General features: G+C 40.6%; 1 protein-coding gene across 24 annotated transcripts in view; it reads left to right on the forward strand.

Moving 5' to 3' along the window:
• LOC117569258 (sorbin and SH3 domain-containing protein 1) overlaps positions 1-20,076 on the forward strand; it is a 44,529-nt gene that overhangs the window by 14,895 nt on the left and 9,558 nt on the right. For 3 of the 24 annotated variants that reach the window (XM_052005195.1, XM_052005187.1, XM_052005193.1), the window contains 13 exons: positions 1,750-2,040; positions 3,384-3,446; positions 9,801-10,184; positions 11,283-11,381; positions 11,607-11,746; positions 11,844-11,916; positions 12,200-12,232; positions 12,766-12,919; positions 13,574-13,694; positions 14,033-14,065; positions 14,535-14,587; positions 14,650-14,828; positions 15,135-19,250. In XM_052005195.1, coding sequence (XP_051861155.1) covers positions 1,750-2,040; positions 3,384-3,446; positions 9,801-10,184; positions 11,283-11,381; positions 11,607-11,746; positions 11,844-11,916; positions 12,200-12,232; positions 12,766-12,919; positions 13,574-13,694; positions 14,033-14,065; positions 14,535-14,587; positions 14,650-14,828; positions 15,135-19,250 — 5,739 coding nt within the window. Of the gene's footprint in view, positions 1-1,749; positions 2,047-2,950; positions 3,161-3,383; positions 3,447-9,800; positions 10,185-11,282; positions 11,382-11,606; positions 11,747-11,843; positions 11,917-12,199; positions 12,233-12,536; positions 12,687-12,765; positions 12,920-13,573; positions 13,695-14,032; positions 14,066-14,219; positions 14,359-14,534; positions 14,588-14,649; positions 14,829-14,885; positions 14,930-15,134; positions 19,251-19,457; positions 19,587-20,076 lie in introns of those variants that run through there. The other 21 variants (XM_052005201.1, XM_052005196.1, XM_052005197.1 and 18 more) reach the window with 21 other exon arrangements.

A 20,076-nucleotide genomic window follows, 5' to 3' on the forward strand; every position in this document is an offset into this window, starting at 1 on the left:
CACAACAACAACAACAACATTGATAACCAGAGCAACAGCAATATCCACAAAAACAACGAAAACATCAACAGCAACAACAGTAATACAACATCTACAACAACATCGAGCCAAAGTTGTCGTATAGAACATGAAACCAATTCCAAATCGAGTCACGGCTCCATTCCGAGTCCAAGAAGATCAACTCCAGCCACATCGCCATCGTCGCCATTTTTGGGCCACTTGCATAGCAATTTCGATGAGCTCTTTGCCCATTCGCCTTTCCGTTCGAAAATCTTTGAGGAGTTTGACAAATATTGGCGCAATTTTGAGCACACCTCGTAGACCGTTCGTTTCTGACATCCAAAAAAAATGCACGCGCAGCAACCTTTGTTGAAATGGAACCGCCAGCAAACGCTTTCTTATTAATCAAATTTCCTTCTCTCCCCAAAAAAACCCAGCATAAAATATACTCGACCCTGCAGCATGCAGCCTACTTATAACTAAAGAAAAATAAAATAAATAAAATAATCAACAAAATTTGTTCCACTTAAAATGATAAATAAAATGACAAATGAACCTTGTGAAAATTTAGTTAATTGTTTTTTGAAATTAATACGAAATTATTTAAATATTTCTAGTGTTGTTGAATGTTTAATAAATGACAAAATGATTAACCAAACTCAAATTGTTCTATCGTCTTTATTTTGTACGCATGCTCCTCATAAATATATACGTCTTCTACTATATAAATATACCTACATATGATATCTATTATATTATATAAATTTATATGTGTTTTATCGTAGCCGTAAGTTGTACCACAGAGAGAATTTGTTGCGTGTTTGCGCTTGTAAATGATACATTGCTTGATTGACTAATACTAGAAATAAACTCATACATAAATATTGTAGTATATCTGACTAATCCCCGAAGAAAATCTCATGTCTCAGTTAATCATAAGTCGACAGTAGGCCTCTAATATATGTGGCATTCATTATCAGACAGCTTCGAAAGCTTAAAGTCGTAAGCTTATAACCACATTTATTATTCACAACTTAAAGTGAAAGTATATGATATTTTTCATGAATTATGTTTAAGCTATAATCAACATCGAGTACCTCAAGTACTATTAAAATATATTTTCATTTTTCACTTTCATTATATAAAAGCTGTTCAACGCTTAATCAAATGTTTAAGTGGCCATGAGCAGCTCGTGTCATTCAGAATAAATGGCACATTAACTCAAATTGATGGCGCTTTATTCCTATAAATTATAAACTGATTCATAATTAGGTCGATAACTGAACGATTCGCATTAGCGAACGCCATGCGAGTATACTCAAAATGTTAATCGAGTAGCTTTCGTGTTTGTATTTCACAAAAAGCAAAAACTCTACGCTCAAGTGTCCCGCTAGAGAAGGCAATTTGTAATACAGACAGAGACACTCGTCGCATAAGTGCCTCAATCCCAGATCCCCTCAACTGTCCGTACTCTGCGGGTATACGGTTTATCTGGGGCAAGAAGAAATTGCATTGAATGGGCGAACAAGGGGAAGGGTTCGCGATTAAGCGGAAATTTTAATTAATTCCATTCAATTGCATGACAGCAGCAGAAAGCGAACAAGCGATTCGTTTGTTTTGCACAATTGAGCACAGGGTTCTTAGACTAAGTGCAGCATGTGGCATGCCTTATAAAAAAAAAGAGAAAGAGAATACAAAACGAAAAACAAAAAGAGAGCGCACACTAAACGAATGCCAACATTTTGATAGCCATAGCAATTAAATCCGAGAGGCCGAGACAACAGCAACAAGAGCAAGAGCAACAAAAGCAGCAGCAGCGACAGCCGCAGCCGCAACCTCAGCCGCAGTCAGCAGCGATGCCAACGACGACGCCAGCGATGACTGCGAAATTGCGTATACGACCCCAGAAACAGACGCGATTTCTGCTATCACCGCAGCAGCTGCAGCGACAGCGACAGCGTCGCAGCTGGTCGGAGAGTGATCTGCTCAAGGAGATCGACAACGAGCTGCAGCTGGCCAAGGGCTTTCTCTTTGCCAACGGTCGGTGTAAGCCCAAAAGATCCCCCCACTTTCACCCCTCCTCTCCCCACTGTCTATGTCTGTTTCTGTCTGTGTCTATAACTATGTGTCTGCCCTTCAACTGTCTCTGTTTTGGAAATGAGCGCAGCTGCTTTGCTACCTAATTGGCCAAAAAATTTGTGTATATATAATCCACACACACACACACCAAAATATCTATATATATATGTGTATATAACATTGTTGTCGTTGCGCTCGTTTTCGTTTTTGTTTCGTTTTTAATAATCACACTCGTCGTACTTATGCCATTCTTATTTTTAGCCAAATTTATAAATTCTTTTTCACCTGCAGCCGAAAAGTATGCAACGAAAAGTTTAGTAGTCATCGTATGAAAAATTGTGTATACGACGTGTGGGCAACGCGCGGACGTGAGCGACTTTTGGTCATTTGGTAATACTACTGTGAAAATGTATCTTTATCTTTAGCTTTTGCTTTATCTTTTCATTTTTTCGCCCGTCTAGCAAATTTATGGCCCCACTTCACAAACATCTCTCTCACTCTCCCTCTCTTTCTCTTTCGCTCTCTCGCGTTCTCAGCGCCGCTCGATGGTGCTCTTTGTGTGCTCCAAAGTGTGAACGGAGAACTTTGTTTTGTTGTTGCAAGTTGTTTTTACCACTTGCCGCGCCACCTTCCTGTGTCTCTGTTTACGAAAGCATCGGCATTTTGTTTATGCTACACTGAAAAGTGAAAACGAACAAAAAGAAAAAATCAAATTTGATGAGGGAACGAACATTCAACGCATTTGTTGTTTTTCTTTTTCGCCCGCTCACACAAATTGAGTTTTTCATCTAGCGACGGTCTAAGATCTTTTTTTTTTTTGAGAAAATCCAAGCAACTTGTACAATATTTTTGCCTGGCGTAGTCGTCGTCGTGTTTAAGTCGTGTGCGCAACGCGAAGACGCGTGAAAAATACAAAAAGAAACCCCACCAAAAAAAAAGATATATACAAATATTATATGTATATATATATATAAATATATCAAAATCAGCATCATAAGCAGCGGAGGCACCAGCAAGCGAAAGCGTCAGCATTTCTATATTTCCACTGAAAATCGAGATCGAGTTCAAAATATGGGGCAGGGTTAGTCGAGTGTTTTCTCTCTCCCTTCTTACATTGTAAACGCTACAAATTTTCTGTTTATGTCTGTGCTCCCCACACAAAAACAAAAACCCATTTAAGTATGTTTAATGTGCAGTGAAAAAGTGAAGTAAAGTTTGCGGCTCTTTGCCTAATTGTTTCCGTCGAAAATAAAAAATCAAATACATAATTTTTAACGAGCAGCATTCTGCAACAATTTTTGCAGAACACACACAAAACACAACAATGTTTGCGCCCAAATTCAAAGCACGCGCACCAACTGGCTCAGGTAAAAACGAAAGCACATCAGATACTATATATCCCGCCCCCAGCATTGTGTGGCATTGTGGGCGGTTTGTGCAGTGCATCTTGAAAATTATGTGACACTATCTGGCAAATCCCGAAACTGGCTAACATGACGTTTTCAATGGGCAGCAATTTATTTCTATTTAGTTTCTTTTCGTTTGGTTGTTGGCATTTTAAAAGCTTGACGAATTCTTTGATGATGTTTCATTGAAGGCGTCTTGAATTTGTGTGCGTGCAAATTCAAATCGAATGGTTCATTCACAAAATGTTCAAAGCATAACTGAAAATATAATTCAATTAAAAAAGATTTAAGACCTTGAAAAAAGGGGTAAAAGATGTGGCAAATTGTGCCAGTAATAAGCAAAATTTAAGAAAAAGGGTAGAAAATATAAAACAATGATAATTAATGAATCTATTATTTTGTTTTCTTCAAATTTTTATATATTTTCTTATTGTTTTTCTTTCTTGTCTTGGCAACAGTTAATCAGCTTTCCACTTATTCCACTTGATTATGATTTCTTTATTTATTTAAGACAAGAAATATTCTAATCAACTTTCGTTTTGCTTTCTAAGCATTTTGCTCTTATTTATCGAAATTTATTGGCACTTATTTATAGATGATTCAGTTAGCTTTCCAGCTCTCATTATGACGTTGATCATGATGATGATGTTGATGATGATGATTATTATGCATATATCATTCAGTCTTTAATAGAACTGAACTTGATTTTTGTTGGCTGGCAGCAAATGTTTATTTTAAATATTTCACATTAGTTCATGTTAATTGTGCTGCCTCAAACTGGAACTGAAGGTGCGCGATTTCTCCATAGTAGATTTTCCTCTTCCAAATTTCCATTTCCATTTCGTTTTATTTGCGCTTACTTTACGCTGTGCTAAATATATAAAATGACGTACAATCCAAAAATGCTGCTTGGCCGAGCAATATTTATTACAATTTATTTGTGTGCAATGGAATTGTTCTTGTTAGACGCAACGCCCACGATTCCTCCGCCCGCCTTTTACAGTATCCATTAAAAATGGCAAATACATAAACGTAAACATCACGAAAATCCAGATGGGGAACATTTTGAATGAATAAGCGAACCCCACACACACAGATAGTCCAGTTATAAACTAGTATTAGTAAATACGATCGTAGTAACATTTCTGATGATGTCCATGAAATCTTTTTTGATTTGTTTGCTTAGCTTTATGAACACCTTATGGCGATTTATATTTCGATGAAAATTGTCTGATGTGTGTGATGCTAATCTATCAAATTGCGTATACGCCCCGTTGATCCGCGTCACTAAAATGATGCCCACATCTTTCATCGTTCGAAAATCTCCTGGTTTAGTTTGCTTTCGAATATTCACAGTACTTTTTTTTGGGCCATAAAGGCGCCTTTATTTATTTAAAGCATTAATTTGTACGTTGTTATTTTTAAATCTTTCGCCGACTCTTTTGCGTTCTTCACACCAATGTGCGTGAGGAAGATATATGTATATATAATTCTATTTATTTTCTTTTTGCGGCGACTTTTAGTGACTGAACATAATTTATAGTTATTATAAAAACTGTTGAACTTGAACATTCTTATTGATATGTTGAATGGAAATTGAGTCAGGGATTTAGTTGGATTAATGAAACGTTTAATTTCATTTCTATAAATTGTTTTTGCTTTATCAACTCGCCTTTTCTTTTTCCACTCGAGCTGTTCTGACCTTTGCAACCTGCCGTGCCTTTCGAGCTCAGGTTCTTTTTATGTGCAACATCAAACTTGTGCCGCCAATCGAAAAAAAGGGCCCCACTCCCTTAAGCCTCCACCTCCTCCCCCACCACTACTCTTTGCACTGATCTGTCTGCTCTGCATTCACTCCATAAATACTTGGGTCCACTTAATAATGGCATACCAAATAAATCAATGCGAGAATGCTGCTCAATTTGCCTCAGCTAACAGCAACAATAGTGTGTGTAGAGTAGAGTGTGGCACACCTTCTATTCTTCTTCTATTCTATTCTATTCTGTATAGTATATACCATAGCATAGGCTGGGTCACAACGCTTCGACGGCTGCCAGGTCGTGGCTTTCCACTCCCTTATTCGAAGCCAACAAACAACCCAACAATTCAATCGCCATCCCAATCATCCCAATACCACAAATGAATGGGCGCACGCACAGGTTGCTGTCACTTTAACGGACAGCCTCAGAGTAACGATGTGTTTGTTGCAAGGCCATAGGGTAGCACTAAAAATATAGTTTGCACTCTGAATACCCTACTGTTTAGCAAGTTTCTAAGAGGGTATGATAGACTAGTTGCTAGCTAAAAACTCATTTCAATTGATAGCAATTTGGTTCATATGGGAATAATGAAAATAATTCTGTATAATAACATATTATATAAATCGTCTGAACTTTGTGAAAAGATTTGGGCATTTCCAACAAATGAATGAAAATTATTCTTTATGATAATGTTAATCATCTAAATTATGTGAGAAGCTTTGAACTTATTCATGAACTGAATGAAAATAATTCTGTATGATTATATTAATCAAGATTGAAGATTATTGTTGATTGAAGTAATAAGAAACTATAAAACATTTGGTATAACAGAAAATGTAAAATAAATAAACTTGGTATGCTATTTTAATGAAGCAAATATTTAATTTTCTGAAAAAGTTTAGAATTACATTTCTTATTACATGTATTAATAATAATACAATAATGCAATACATAAATACATTATTAGCAAGACAGTGCGGTATTTATTTTAAAACAACCAAATATATAAATATACCAAATGCTATATTTGATATATTCGTGTAGTACTACATTCAAAATATACCATAGAAATACCAACAAAATATACCAGACTATCAGCCAAAGCAACTAAGACCTACACTTTATGGTCTCCTATTATTTTTTTTGTCTATTATTATATTCTTTGTTCTGTCAGCTGCACTGCAGGGTATTAAAAAGTCGCTCTACTTCTTCTGCTGCTGTACTTGCATCCTCAATTCTATTATAAAATTGCAGGTAGCCATGTGACTTTTCTTTATGCTCGTCTTCGAGTAGATAAATGCTTTGACGATATTTCCATTTGGCGAATCAATAAATTTCACATAAATCGAGAGCACCGCCAGAGCCAAAAGCCAAAGCAAAAGTCAATTTCCTAAGTAAAACGCGCTTCTTCACGAACGAACGAACGCGGGCGCTCCTTGGGGCACACCCAGAGCTGAGCTGTGGCAGCAACAACAGCAGCAACAACAGAAGCAGCAGCGAATGCGACTATCACTAGTGAAAACGCCAGCCAAGTTTTATGAGCTTTGTTTCATTGGCCAACAAAATTTCCGTTTGATTTATTCTAAAGTGAGTGTTAAAGCGGAGGTAAAAGCAAAAAAAAAGCCAACCGGAAGTGCCAAGCCAAAAGCAAAACACATACAAAAATACAGCAAAACCGTTTGTCAGAAATTGTCTTTTGTGTGCGTAAAACCCCAAAATGAAAACACAAACATTTTTTGGGGGTAGAGGAACTCCAGAGACTCATAGTGTTCCGTTGAATGGAATAGTATAGTCATGAGTATAGTTTAGTCGCTTAAACATCCGTTCCATTTCGCATTGCACGCATAATTGGCGTTCCACCAAATACAAAATACTTTGGCTTTTGTCTGAAGAGGGGAAACGGACCAACAAGATCGAATAAAATGTTGAACTGAAACTGAAGTGCGCGCTTCATTGAGCACACGGAGCACAGAGCTCAGAGCACACCGAGCGCTCCCACATTTGATTGCATTCGTCGTCGTAATTGATCTTCTATTTAAAATTGCTGAACGCAAATAAAGCACAAAAGAGGGGAAGGGTGAAAGAGGTCGCTGCGCCTGGGTGTGTTTAGTCATTTAGCAGTCGCTTGTGATTTGCGCCTTTTGTTTTGCTTCTTCACATCCAGCCAGCAAACGTTACGCTTTCCCAAAAATGAAAAACAGAACGAATGGAAAAGCAACAACAAATAAAATGTAATCATCGAGCTGGTCTGCTCGATGTTGCCGGCACACGCAAAATTCAGTCGCTTTGAGCCGCGCGCGGAGTCAGCAACTCAGTCTCAGTCAGAACTCGCAATCGCAATCGATCCTATATAATATATATCGTGTGTGTTAGTGCATCCTGTATTGGGTAATATTAAAAAGATTACTACGCCAAAAAAATTGTGTGCAGCAGCAAAGTGCGAATGATTCATGCATTGAGCGAAAGGACTGTGATTTTGATTGACGCTGGCAAAGACTTTGATTCGATTGTATAATTCGATTAAGTGCTGATTGAATTAAGACGTCAGCATAGCCACCCACAACAACAACAACAACAACATCAATACTATATACAACTATATATAACTGTATATGCTGTGTATTTCGAACAGAGCCAAAAAGCAAACGAAATACGTGTCAATGTCTAGCGTCTAAGCGCCCAGAGGGCAGGCAGCAGGCAACAAGAATAGGAATATCTCGAGAGCAACATATCTATCCGCAAGCATCTATATCTCTCTGACTGTGTGTGTGTCTCTGTGTGTGTGTTTTACAGGTGGCATATAAATCTGTAGAGTCAAAGATTTTGACTAGTCCACAAACTGCGAGAGTAGCTCGAAATGTTTCACACATTTTTTTTTTCTTGTTCAAATGTTTCACACAATTTTGTTTGATTGCGTTTTTTGTCGCTTGTCTGCTAAAAAATGTTAGTTGCAATTTGAGCTAAAAATAAAAGTCTCAATTAATTAATTTGTCCGACTAAATAGTTAAACGGCAAATTATGAGCTTAAGTTGTCCGAAAAAGTGTCAAATGCAAATGTGTATTATAAATCTGCAATCAAATATGGATGGAAACTAAGCAAGCTTTGTAAATTTTAAAAGAAAAAAGTAAAAAAGCTACAGACGAGTATGCTTGACTGTGAGATACTCGCCACTCAAAACTGTTCGATATTAATTTTAAAATATACCAAATTTGTATACCGCAACAATACTAAATATATATCAACTACTACATTTGTTATATTGATTTAGTATTGGATTCAAAATATTCCGCAAAAATACAACAAAATGTACCTAAGTCTATATTTGGTATATTGATATAATACTACATTGAAAATATACCAAAGAAAGCAAAATATATTTCAGATTGTCAGCCAAAGTATGTAATCATAAAATCAAAATTTTTTTGAGTAAAAGAAAAACGTGCCAAACTTAAAGATTTTTTTCTAAACTAAAATTTTATTTCAAATAGCAGATATTACATCTTTATTATTAAGTATATAAGTAATAAAATAAACAATTTGTTTTTACAGTCTTGGTACAAACAAAAAGTAATACCATGAGAATATTTCACAATGAGATTTTTTTATTTTATATTTTATTTGCTAGCTAGCTTAAGTTGATAGCTCAAATGCCACATTATTTTGAAGGGGAATTAAGCTATTAATATATTATATATTTTTAATTTTATATGGGAAATGCTCGTAAAAATACAATAATATTAGAAAGAGTTAACGCGAAAAAAAATATATTTATATTTAGCAGCATAGTTTTTTTTATGGCACTCAATTTTTCTGTAAATTTGTGCATTAGCTTGACAGATTTCAATGGAAATTAAAAGTTGACTTAGTCAGGCTCCACTGTGGCTAACAATTGAAGCACCTTGTGTCGCTTCGATTCAAATATAATTTTATATCAGACTCTTGTCTGTTGTCTATTTCTTGTTGTATGCTGTGAAAAAGTCATTTTGTAAATTCTAAACATGCGCCAAATGCTCTGACTCATCCAACAGCATTTATACACACGATGTGCGCGTGTGTGTGTGTGTCTCATGTGTGTGTGTTTACTGTATGTGTGTGTGTGATAGTTTTTTTTGTTTTTGTCGAGTTTTTGTGGCCAAATTTTGAATGGGTGCCAAATGCGGCTTCCTTGGTCGTATTAATTATTGCTGTTCAACGTCGCGATGTTTGTTTGTCAATTTGTCTTCGCTCGTTGACTGCAACATTTATTTCGGTTAGAAAACGGAAACCAAAAATCAAACCGTAAAACTGTTGCGTTAGATGAGCATAAATTTGTTGACAAGTGTAAATGTCAGAGCACGAGAAGCAGAAACCAAAAAAAAAAGCCAACGAAACCTCAACTCAATTTCTGAACTTGCGCCCCTGAAAATGTCATGTGTGTCTTGTGCGATCTGCCACCTGCCACCTGCCACCTGCCACACTGACCCCCCACCCCCGCCCCTTGACTGCCCCTGTCATTAGTGTCACTTGAGCCACCCACGCATCAAATTGAACAGCATCATTCCCAATTCTCGACAGGCGTCTGGACACCCAAAAGTCAAACACCGCACGGCTCCAGCAACGATCTGGCCAACAGCTGCTCCTCAGCAGCCCCCACACCACCGCCACCCCCCTCACAGCCTGTGTGGACGCCACAGCCATCGCCAGCGCTCAGCGGCCGCAAGGAGTTTCGTCCCGTGCGCTTCGAGTCGCCCACCTTGCCACGTCGCTACACGGCACTGCAACAGCAACAAGAACAGCAGCAGCAGCAACCACAGACGACGACAATACCACCGTGGTCATATACAAACGGAGCCACCACCACAACTCTGAGCTCCAACAACTCGGATTACGCCGAAACCGATTGTTCCACTCAGTTTGGCCCAGTGGCGCCCTCTGCCAGCGTCTCCGATAAGATCAAAAGTACAACCCTTAGAAAAAGAACAAATAACTGTGTTGAACTTAGGCCTGCAATTATGAATTAGGCAAAGAGCAAATAGTTTCATTAGTTATTGATACTAAATTTTAAAAACTATAGTTTTTTTATAAACAGAAAGATGCATACAAAGTTTCAGAAAGGTGTGTTAAAATATGTATTCTTTTTTAATAACTTAATAGTTATATCACTTCTTATAAAATACCATATACTGCATACAAAGTTGCACAATTCTATGAATTTATTTCAATTCTCTTCATCGAAACATTTAAACGTTTCAAAATAATTATATACCTTTTTGATTTCTTATTTCAACAAAAAGCTGCATACAAAGATTTAGTATTTTGATTCAAGTATTTTCCATTGCAACATTTATTCTGTTTTAATTATTATTTGATTCATAGCTTGAGAATTCTGATTCAAACACTTTATACCGCATTATTTACGTTTTTACAAATAATGAGTTAACTTAATTCAAAATTATAGTTCATAGAAGTTAATACTCATTATAATTGATAGAATTTTACTACTTCAGCAGCTTATGTCTGCATAGTATATAGAGTATTAGAGCTCTATAAAAAAACCTTTTTTGATCTCATGCAACTTCTCTGTACTTTATAATATTTGGTTATATTGCTAGTATTTTCGTTAAATGTATCAGAGCAATTTATTTAGCAATATGCAGTCTTCTAAATTCGCTTTCGAAATATTGCAAAAATGATTAGTATTATTATATATATTTTATAAGTTACATTTACTTAATGTTTCTTAAAAATTTAAAGGAAGTTTTTAGTAGCAGCCTTTTTAAAACCATTTGCTCTTTGTTTAAACATAGTTGTATTTCCACTTAGTTCAACTGGTTAATTATTTGTGTTGAATAGAATTTTCGCCATAATATGAGACTTTCCAGTGTCATGTTTCACTCGTATTTTGCTGCATTAGATAATAATTAGTGATCGCTTAGCGATATTTTTGCCAATCATTTGCTAATGTTGAACATTTCTCTCATCACTTTTCTTCCACTCCCGCACCCAAACTCAACCCGAATTGTGCACTCTCTTTCCTCCTTTCTGAAACGCTATTAGCATTTGAACGCTCTGCTTCCACATCGGAGTTGAACAGGCCGTTTGTGCGTCGTCAGCTGTCAGACAATAGCCGAGCTGTTTACAGGCCCAATGAAGTCAGTAAGTATGCCACAAGAAATGACCAAAGCGTACGCGTCGTATACACAATTTTGAAAAAAAAACGATATAACTAAACTCACAGAGAAGAAGGGCAACTTTAATTGTGTTTATCTGTTGCACACACACCTTTTTTTGCCCCTTTGTTTATACCCACGTTATACCCACTCTGTTTGCCCCCGTCAACCACCACCCACAAAAGTACTAAATGCAATCTACGGTTTACAGTCTACAAAGTCAAGCACGAGTATTTGAGCGAACCGGAAACGGAATACGATCGTCCGCGCAAAATGGCGCAATTAGGTCGACGGCAATACGAAGGCATCGGTCCGGTGACCAACGATGGAATGCCCATAATACTTAGATCGGTAAACAGTTCGCACACTCTTCTCACTATTACCCCCCAGTTTTCCTCTATCTATGTATCTTGTATCTTTATCTATTTGAATGTTATTGACGCTGCAGGAGGTCCAGGAACCGCATCAGCATGAATGGTACAAGCGACTGTATCAGACCATACATAAGCAGAAGAATGGCGGTAATTGTCGTTGCCAATCTCAATTTGAAAAACTGAAGCATTCCTATAAATATAATATATATATATATCCTATATTCCCTTTTCCTTTAACTCCTTTGCAATGCTTCAGTTTTCGCTGCCTGCTCGACTAGTTCTAATCATCTCTCCCAAACAAAAAACACTTTTTCTCTCTCTGTCTTTCTTTTTCTCTAAATGTGTTTGTTTCGAAATTGAATTTGAAATCGAAATTGATATCCATACCGTAATCATCCCATAAACGCTTACTTAAAACAAAAAACCACAGACGATTACGTGATACGCTACAAGTGTCCCAGAGGTGATTCAATAATTTCTTCTAATTTATATTGTAACTATAAAAATATTCGTATACGTAAACTGTACTCTAAACTCTTGCCTAAGCTTGCCCTTAAAGTACTCTCTAGTCTGTAGCTACCCATCTTCATACATTATTTTTCTTTTCTGCTTTGCGCTGCCAGATAAAAATGTCGAGCGACCTTTAAATTGGTAGTCTTTATTTATCGAATTTTCATTTCATTTATTTCGTTGGATTGCATGCGAATTATTGGTTTATTTTTACGTGCCATAGATTTGGATTGCTTTGTACTAAATTTTCACACTAATCGCCACTAATCAAAGGTCTAACTCATGCTAAAAGCGCTAAGATCATGTCTGCCGAACATAACAACAAAAAACAACCAACACCAACAACAACAACAACAACAGCAACAAAAGCTGCAGCAACAGCGATAACAACAACAACAACATCCGTAGTAATTTCTAATATTAATCTAAATGCCAATATTTTACATCCATTTAACTAATGAAATTCTCTTCCACAAACAAATGCAGCTCGTCCATCGTATAAGAGCAATGGTTATGTGTCTGAACCTGAACCAAACTACGATTCCGATTACTCAACTCTAAAATATCGCACACCGAATCCGCTACGTGTGCAGTCGGTATCCTCGGCTGTCAATGTGCGCAATCTAAATCAGGACGATAAGTAAGTTGAATACCACAAATTTGTACATTTTAGTTTAAAATAGATTTCTTTTTAACTTTATTAATCTGTAGCGTACACATTTTATATCTACCACAAATATAATCGATACAGAATGTTCGTTAATTTAAATCTATATAATATTTTTATAATCAAATTTCAATTCACCGTTATAGAGAAAATTATTTAAGGAAATTCTTTAAAACTGTCACGACTCTAAGTTATTGTGATTAAAATTGTATCTTGGTTTAGCTTGATATATATTTTTTAGTTAGAATACAATTCAACGTGTTCATTTTAATTTCATTGCAAATTTTTAGTTCCCAGTAGTATATTAAAACTATTTAAAGAAATTCTTTACAACAAATAGCTTAGAAAATTAAATCAAGAAATTCTTTAAAACACCATCGATTCTTTTATGAATATTATTTTGATTAGAAATTCATTTTTCGGCTAAATTGTATACTATATATCAGAATTATAATTAAGTTTAATAATTTCACTTAAACTTCTTTACATTAGTTTTTCGGTTAATAGTAATAAATCATTTTATTTTTTATTTTAAGATACCACCCGATTATTTGAATAAAGTAATTTAATAAAAATGAAATACATTAATTCAATAATTATAATTCTCAATTATCAACTCTGTTGCAGATTGTATGGTACTATGCCCAATCCGATAAAATCGGCATCGAATTCATACAAAAATCAACCCGGTCGCATTGAGAACTACACAACTGGACATTCGTCTGTGTCGGAGAAGGAAAAGAAGGAGGCAAGTGCCGCAGCAGCGAGCTTTTTGTCATGTGTACACTACTATTCAACTGCGCTCCCTACCACAAAAAGCATAACCATAAACCATAATAACTCAACTGAATGCTTGATGCTATAACACTTTTTTCGATTTGTCTTCATCAAAATCTCGACTGCTTGAATTCTTTCAACACTTTTTTAAAACATTTGATCCATTTTAATCATGAATAATTCCCTGCATCTCAGTCATGAATCATGAAGCACTCATTTCACACACTTTTCAAATTTGACAACAACAAAAAACGCATAGCAATTATTCTAACTCACAGCTCAAATCTCAAATCTTGTTCACAATTCTAGTGGTGGGACGAAGTGATGGACATCTTTAACGGGGTATGAACTCTAATCTCTATATATTGTTTGATTTTTTATAAAATAGATAACTAATTTTAGTTATAGAGTTTCTTTTTTATTATACGTTAAGTGTGCTTTAGAAGCACAAGTTATCAGCTCTATTTACATTGAGTTCCTTGTCATATAATATTTCCCGCAACCCTTGTATAAAAAGTATCTTTTATTTACTCTATCTCTCTGCTATGCTTCACGTAAAGTGGCTCAGGGAACATACTCGCATACCGCGTATTATCATAGAGTTCGTCGATGATTTTGATAACTATTACTATTCAGTAAGTTAATGAAATAGTTTAGTTTAGTTGTGTGTGGTATTCGTAGACAGTTTGCAGGCATCACTGTGTCCACAACAGAAGACGGCACCCGTAATACTAATCTTGGCCAGCCAGAAAACTTAAAGTAGCTTTACCAATTTTATTTCTAATTCAGTTATTCTTTTTTATTTGCGCAGAACTTGGAACAATCAAAACTATCGCCACTCTACACCGAAGGCAATCTATCCAGGTGAGGAATTTGAACTCAAGGAAATTTTCTGAATAATTAATAATTTCCATCTCTCTTTACAGAGCTCTGGCTAAAGAGTCTGGCTACACTAGCGATTCCAATCTAGTCTTCCGCAAAAAGGAACTGCCGGTGAGCAGTCCTTTAAGTCCCGTGGAGCAGCGTCAAGCCTATAAGAGTCTGCAGGCGGGTGGAGAGCCGCCTCTGCTGGGCTTCCGTAAGCCAGCGCCTGAGAAACCCAAAGGTAAGCTTAAACTAGCTATTAAAGTAGTTGAATTTCTAACTAATCTTTAGATCTAAGTTTGCAGTTCTCTTACTAATGATTTATAAAAAAGGTGTTGGTTATCTCTCTTTCTCTCTCTCTCTGAAACTCTCAAACCTAACTCGTTCTTTACTACTTTATTTGGTAATCTATTGAACACATTGAACCACTGCATTCACTTGAAGTTGTTAGCCGAGTTTACAGCACAGCAAGCACCGTGGCACCTCACTTAAATGTTGCAGCCGTCAGAACGCGTGTTAATATAAACTTTATTTCCGTTCCAAAAAGAAATTGTGGAAGAATTTGAATTCATACAGATAACACCGACGCTAACGAAGATACGCGTGAGCACAAAACCCTTGGAGGAAGAAGAGCAGCAACAGGAAGCAACTCCGAAGTTTATACCACCACCACCACCTCCACCGCCTCCTCCTCCGCCGCCACCTACCAACAACAACAACGCCATGTTCTCCCATTTCTCCAAGAATCTACCCTCGTTTATACCGCTGAGCAAGAAGCAGCAACAGCAGCAGCAACTCGTCCAGGAGGCGCCTCCTTTGCCACCCAATCGTCGCTCCTCCTGTACCAAGAGCACTGTCAAGGTCTCCAGCAGCTGCTCGAAGTCGCGACACGATCAATGCTTTCAACCACCTGGAGGCAACTCCACCAGCAACTCGATTACCTTGAGGAAAGTCAGCAGCTCGCGTCGTGAACCCATCTGTCGCTCCAAGTCCGCTGGCGCAGTGTCCACTCTGCTGGCTACTTTGACCGCCACCAAAGAGACGCGTAGTAAGGATGGCTGCCTGATGCGAGTGCAACATCTGCAGCAGCAGCATCAGCATCACGCTCGCCTGCGTTCCGTGAGTCCAAGTCGTCGTCCCGCTCGGCTGTTGGCGTTGCGACACTCGAGTCGCAGTCCGGTGGCCTTTGGCCGCAGCATATCGAAGGAGCGCAGCTTTGCCGAGGAGAAGAAGCGACTGGAGAGCACGCTGCCCGCCAATCGCACCAACTTCGAGGCCAGCACGAACATTCTGCGTGATCCGTCGCTGAAGTCCCCGCAGGAAGTCCGCGAGGCTGTACGTTCGTATGCCACCTGCAAGGCGCAACATACGCGCAGCAAGAGCTTGCCACGCTTGCGGCAGAGCACGGTGAGCACCACCACTCGCCACACCATGTGCTTCCCCCAGGTGCGTCCACAGAATCTGCTCGACTGCAGTCGCTCACTGAAGAAGGTGCTGCCCAAGAGCGGCAACAGCAAGTTGCAGGCCACTCCGGGGCAAGGGCAGTTGATCAAAGCCATTGCTACAGTGCATCGCAGCGCCTCCAACGATAGTTTGCCACGCAGCAACTCCACCTACTCCATTGACTCTATGGTGCGGCATGAATACGTGGTCCCAGTGGCACCACCTAAGACCTATGTCGGCAAAGCGAAGCCGGCGCTCCAAACAAGCCGCAGCGAGGGGCACGTGCCACGCAAACGTGCCACAACTAGCACAGCGAGCAAGGCGAAACCAAAAGCTAAACAGACACTTCCTAAACAAGCGTACAGTGAGAGCGTCCGCGAGAAAACTAACTTCTGGAACGATTACAATGCGAAGCAGGCAACGCAGATGCCACACTCTCTGCCACAGGCAGCAAATTGCAGCAGCAGCGACTACAAATACTGCTCGTTGCATGAGCCGCCCTATGGCGAGGACACTTACGATTATTCAGCGCAACAGGCGCAGGCGGTGTTGCAACAGCAGCAAACACCCAGTTGCATTGAGGATCTCGTCTGGCAGTATGAGAACAAGGGACAGCACAGCATTCGTCCCGTTCCTGTTACGGACATTGCGCGTCCCCAATCCCCGCAAGGCGAACCTCAGCTGGGACAACGTCGCTTCTCCCCGACACGCGAAGTACGTGTGCCACAAACGCCGCAACGTGAGGTGCGTTCTCCATCGCGTCGTCGCATTGACAGTCTGCGCTCGAGTCAGCGCCAGGACAAGGATCAACAGCAGGTGGCACGCGCCAGCAGCCTAAGCAGCGCCGACGATCGCAGCAAGCGGCAGACACAGGTGGCAGCCACAGGAAGCCTCTATCAATGCGGAGAGTTGGCACACAGTGCCACCTCCTTGACTTACCTGGAGCGACACAGTCCGAGTTGCCGCTATCGTAACAATTGCGAACGCTTCACCGAGCTGAATCGTTTCTACAGCACACTGGAACGCGTGGGGCAGCTGGAACGTGCCACATCCGCCAGCAACTTTCATCCGTTGCGGAAGGACGCCGAGTTGCTGGACTTTGACGAGTGGCGCAAGGTGCGACTGCATGAGCGTGCGGAGAAGGAGCTGCAGTATCTGGTGGGAAAGTTACAGGATGATCAGCGGGACCGCGATTTGCATTATCGCTCGAAGGATGTAAGCGCCATCAAGTGGCGCCACGAGGCGGATCAGGCTTTGCATGCGAAGCAAAAGTCCGTTGAGGATTTGCGCGAGAACTTCGAGCAGCTGCAGCTGCTAAAGCAACAGCGTGAGGAGGCGGCACAGTTGCCGCCGGTGCAGCGACAATGGCGACGCAACACCGTAGCAGACCTGGCCAGCAGCCTGGAGGGGAGAGAAGTGAAGGAATCGAGAGAGCCGAGGGAATCTAGAGAGCCTAGGGAGTCGAAGGAGCCGCGTGACTCTCATCCTGAGCGCCATCTCAGCAACGATCTCGTCAGCACACTCTCCAAAGATCAGATTAAGAAAATTACCCAACAACTAAACGAAATCTATGCGGGTAATCGCAAGCCCGCCGTTGAGGAGCACTTTGTGGTCACCGTGGAGAAGGGCTCAAAGCCCAGCAGTCATGCCAACACTCTCAAGGTGCGCTGCAACTCCAGCATAACCAAAGAACAGTTGCTTGGTCCCGTGCTACGCAAACGCGAGGAGCAACAACCGCAAACACTCCCACGTGCCACACGCAGTCAATCGCCCGTAGTGGTGGCCAGAGAAACGCGCGGTGCCATTGCAGCCAAGAACGCAGAGCTTACGTTGACTAAAGCACCCGAGGTGCCACCGCGTCCCAAGCCTAAGAGTGAGCCCAAGCCTGTCAAGGTAGAGCCAGTGGAGGACTCTTCTCAGTTGGACAAGGACAATCCCATTAATCAAAAGATTCAATACTTTGAGGATCGTCAGTTCGAGGAGCCGCCCAAGACCATTTACCATGCACGCGAGGACAGCTCCCCCGACGAGGCCGAGGTGATGCGTCTCATCGAGCAGAACATGCAGGCGCGACAGCAGGCGAGGCACACATCAACTCAAGTGACCCACACGGAGTTGAGCAACTCGCTGACCGATCTGAGCGGCATCTTTGGGGAACGCAGTGCGGCACGCGTAAATTTTCACTTGCACAGCCCGCCCGATCGTCCACCCGAAGAAGACAACGAAGGGAACACTCGGCCGGATCACGAGCTGCTCAGCTACGCGCCTGGTTCGCCCGCTGGCAGTCTTGAGCTCTACGACGCTTATTACCGATCGCGTAGCTTGTCGCCGCAATCCCAGATCTCGGCATGCTCCAGTTCGTACTTGCAACGCGTCTACACTGGAGAGGTACAGAAGATCAAGCAGAAGTTCGAGAGCATTCAGCGCGATCAATCCAATGAGAGGCGTGATTTTTTTGGGCTTAGCACGCTGCGGAAGGCGCGCAGCGATCCTGAATTTCAGGCAGGATCAAAAGACGCTTTGGCAACTGCCACGGATGCGTTGCCCCGAGACGACGACGTCAGTCAACTGACGCACAAATTCGAACGACGTGGCGCCACGCCGTCCCCAGAGCGTGGCAGGCGACGACAACGTGGCCTGTTGATGCCACACATCGACATCATCAGCAAGACGGCAGCGTTGAAGCGTGAGCTCTTGCCACGTGGCAGCCCCACGCGCAGTCACAGCAGCAACAGCTGTGCCACCGAAGGGCAAGTGCGGAGTCTGCGCAGTCGCTACGAATCGTCGCCAGAGTTGCCACCGCGTTACTTGTCCACCTCGCTGGCAGATCTGCGCGATGTGCACGACATTTCGCCACATCTAAGCGGAGATTGGGTGGCCCACAAGCATCCGCAACGCACACCAGCGTTGCCACGAAAGCCACAACGCAGTGCGGCAGCAAGTGGTGCAGGTGGTGCAACGTTGCGTGCCAGCAGCACTTCTCCCATAAGACCTCCAAAGTCACTGCGACATGCGCAGACCAATTTTGGAGACATCTTTGCCAACCAGAAGTTCGATCCGCAGATGCATCGACCCAAGGCACGCTATGTGCCCGATGGAGCAGATGCCAGCAGCACCACAGCAACCAACACAGCAGTGAACACAGCAACCACAGCAAAGCGCGCTGGCGGTGTCAACACTTTGGAGCGTCTCAAACGCAGCATGGCTGTCACATTCAAAGGTAACAAAGTGCTGAAAAGGTAACAACAAGGTAACAACTCGGTGGTGCAGTGGTTCAGTTTGTTCTTTTCTTTTTTGCTGCTGCTAATCTCGTAGTGTTGTTCAGCTTGGTTCTTCAAGGCTTTCCACTCCCCACTCTTATTATCCTTATTGGTTTTTTAAACTCTTCTCCCAAATTGTTCCCTTACTTCTGTCATTGCTGGCGCAGATTTCGACTCGAGCGCCGCACCGCCAATTCCACCACAGCCGCCACTCAAGGGCCTAAACTACGAGCCCTACTCCTCCTCCTCGGCGGTGAGCCATCACACCAATGGTGATCAGCTTGATTCAGGTACAGGTGAGTGAGCCGATCGCTCCCTCGATCCACGCTTTGCGATCTGCCTCAACAATTGAGTTTGCCCAACTAAACACGCTGCTTCAAGCTCTACTAAAAACTATGTTAATGAAATATTATTGGTTGAAGATTCAAATTAATTATGAATTTGTAATTGAAGATTGTTAATATGTCTATTCAAAATGCATATTTCCTAGATTAGTAAACATTTTCTTATTTGCTTGGAATACTTACGATGAAAATTGTTAATCGTTTCCTCTTTATTCATGCTAATTTTATTATGAAGAGTTGATTCAATTTAAATACATTTGCGTACTTAGAAGTTTGTGAACCATCTAACTTTGAAATATATACAAATTCGAATGAATTTTTGAATCTGTTATAAAAAATATATAAATCCATTCAAAAAGCTTTCCCTTTACATATAGAAACTTGAATTTTATCCTAACTTTAGAAGCTGCCATGTCAAATTTTGAGTGGACTCTAAAATAAT

This window comes from Drosophila albomicans, chromosome 3, assembly GCF_009650485.2.
Source record: "Drosophila albomicans strain 15112-1751.03 chromosome 3, ASM965048v2, whole genome shotgun sequence".
NCBI classification, from domain to species: Eukaryota; Metazoa; Arthropoda; class Insecta; order Diptera; family Drosophilidae; genus Drosophila; species Drosophila albomicans.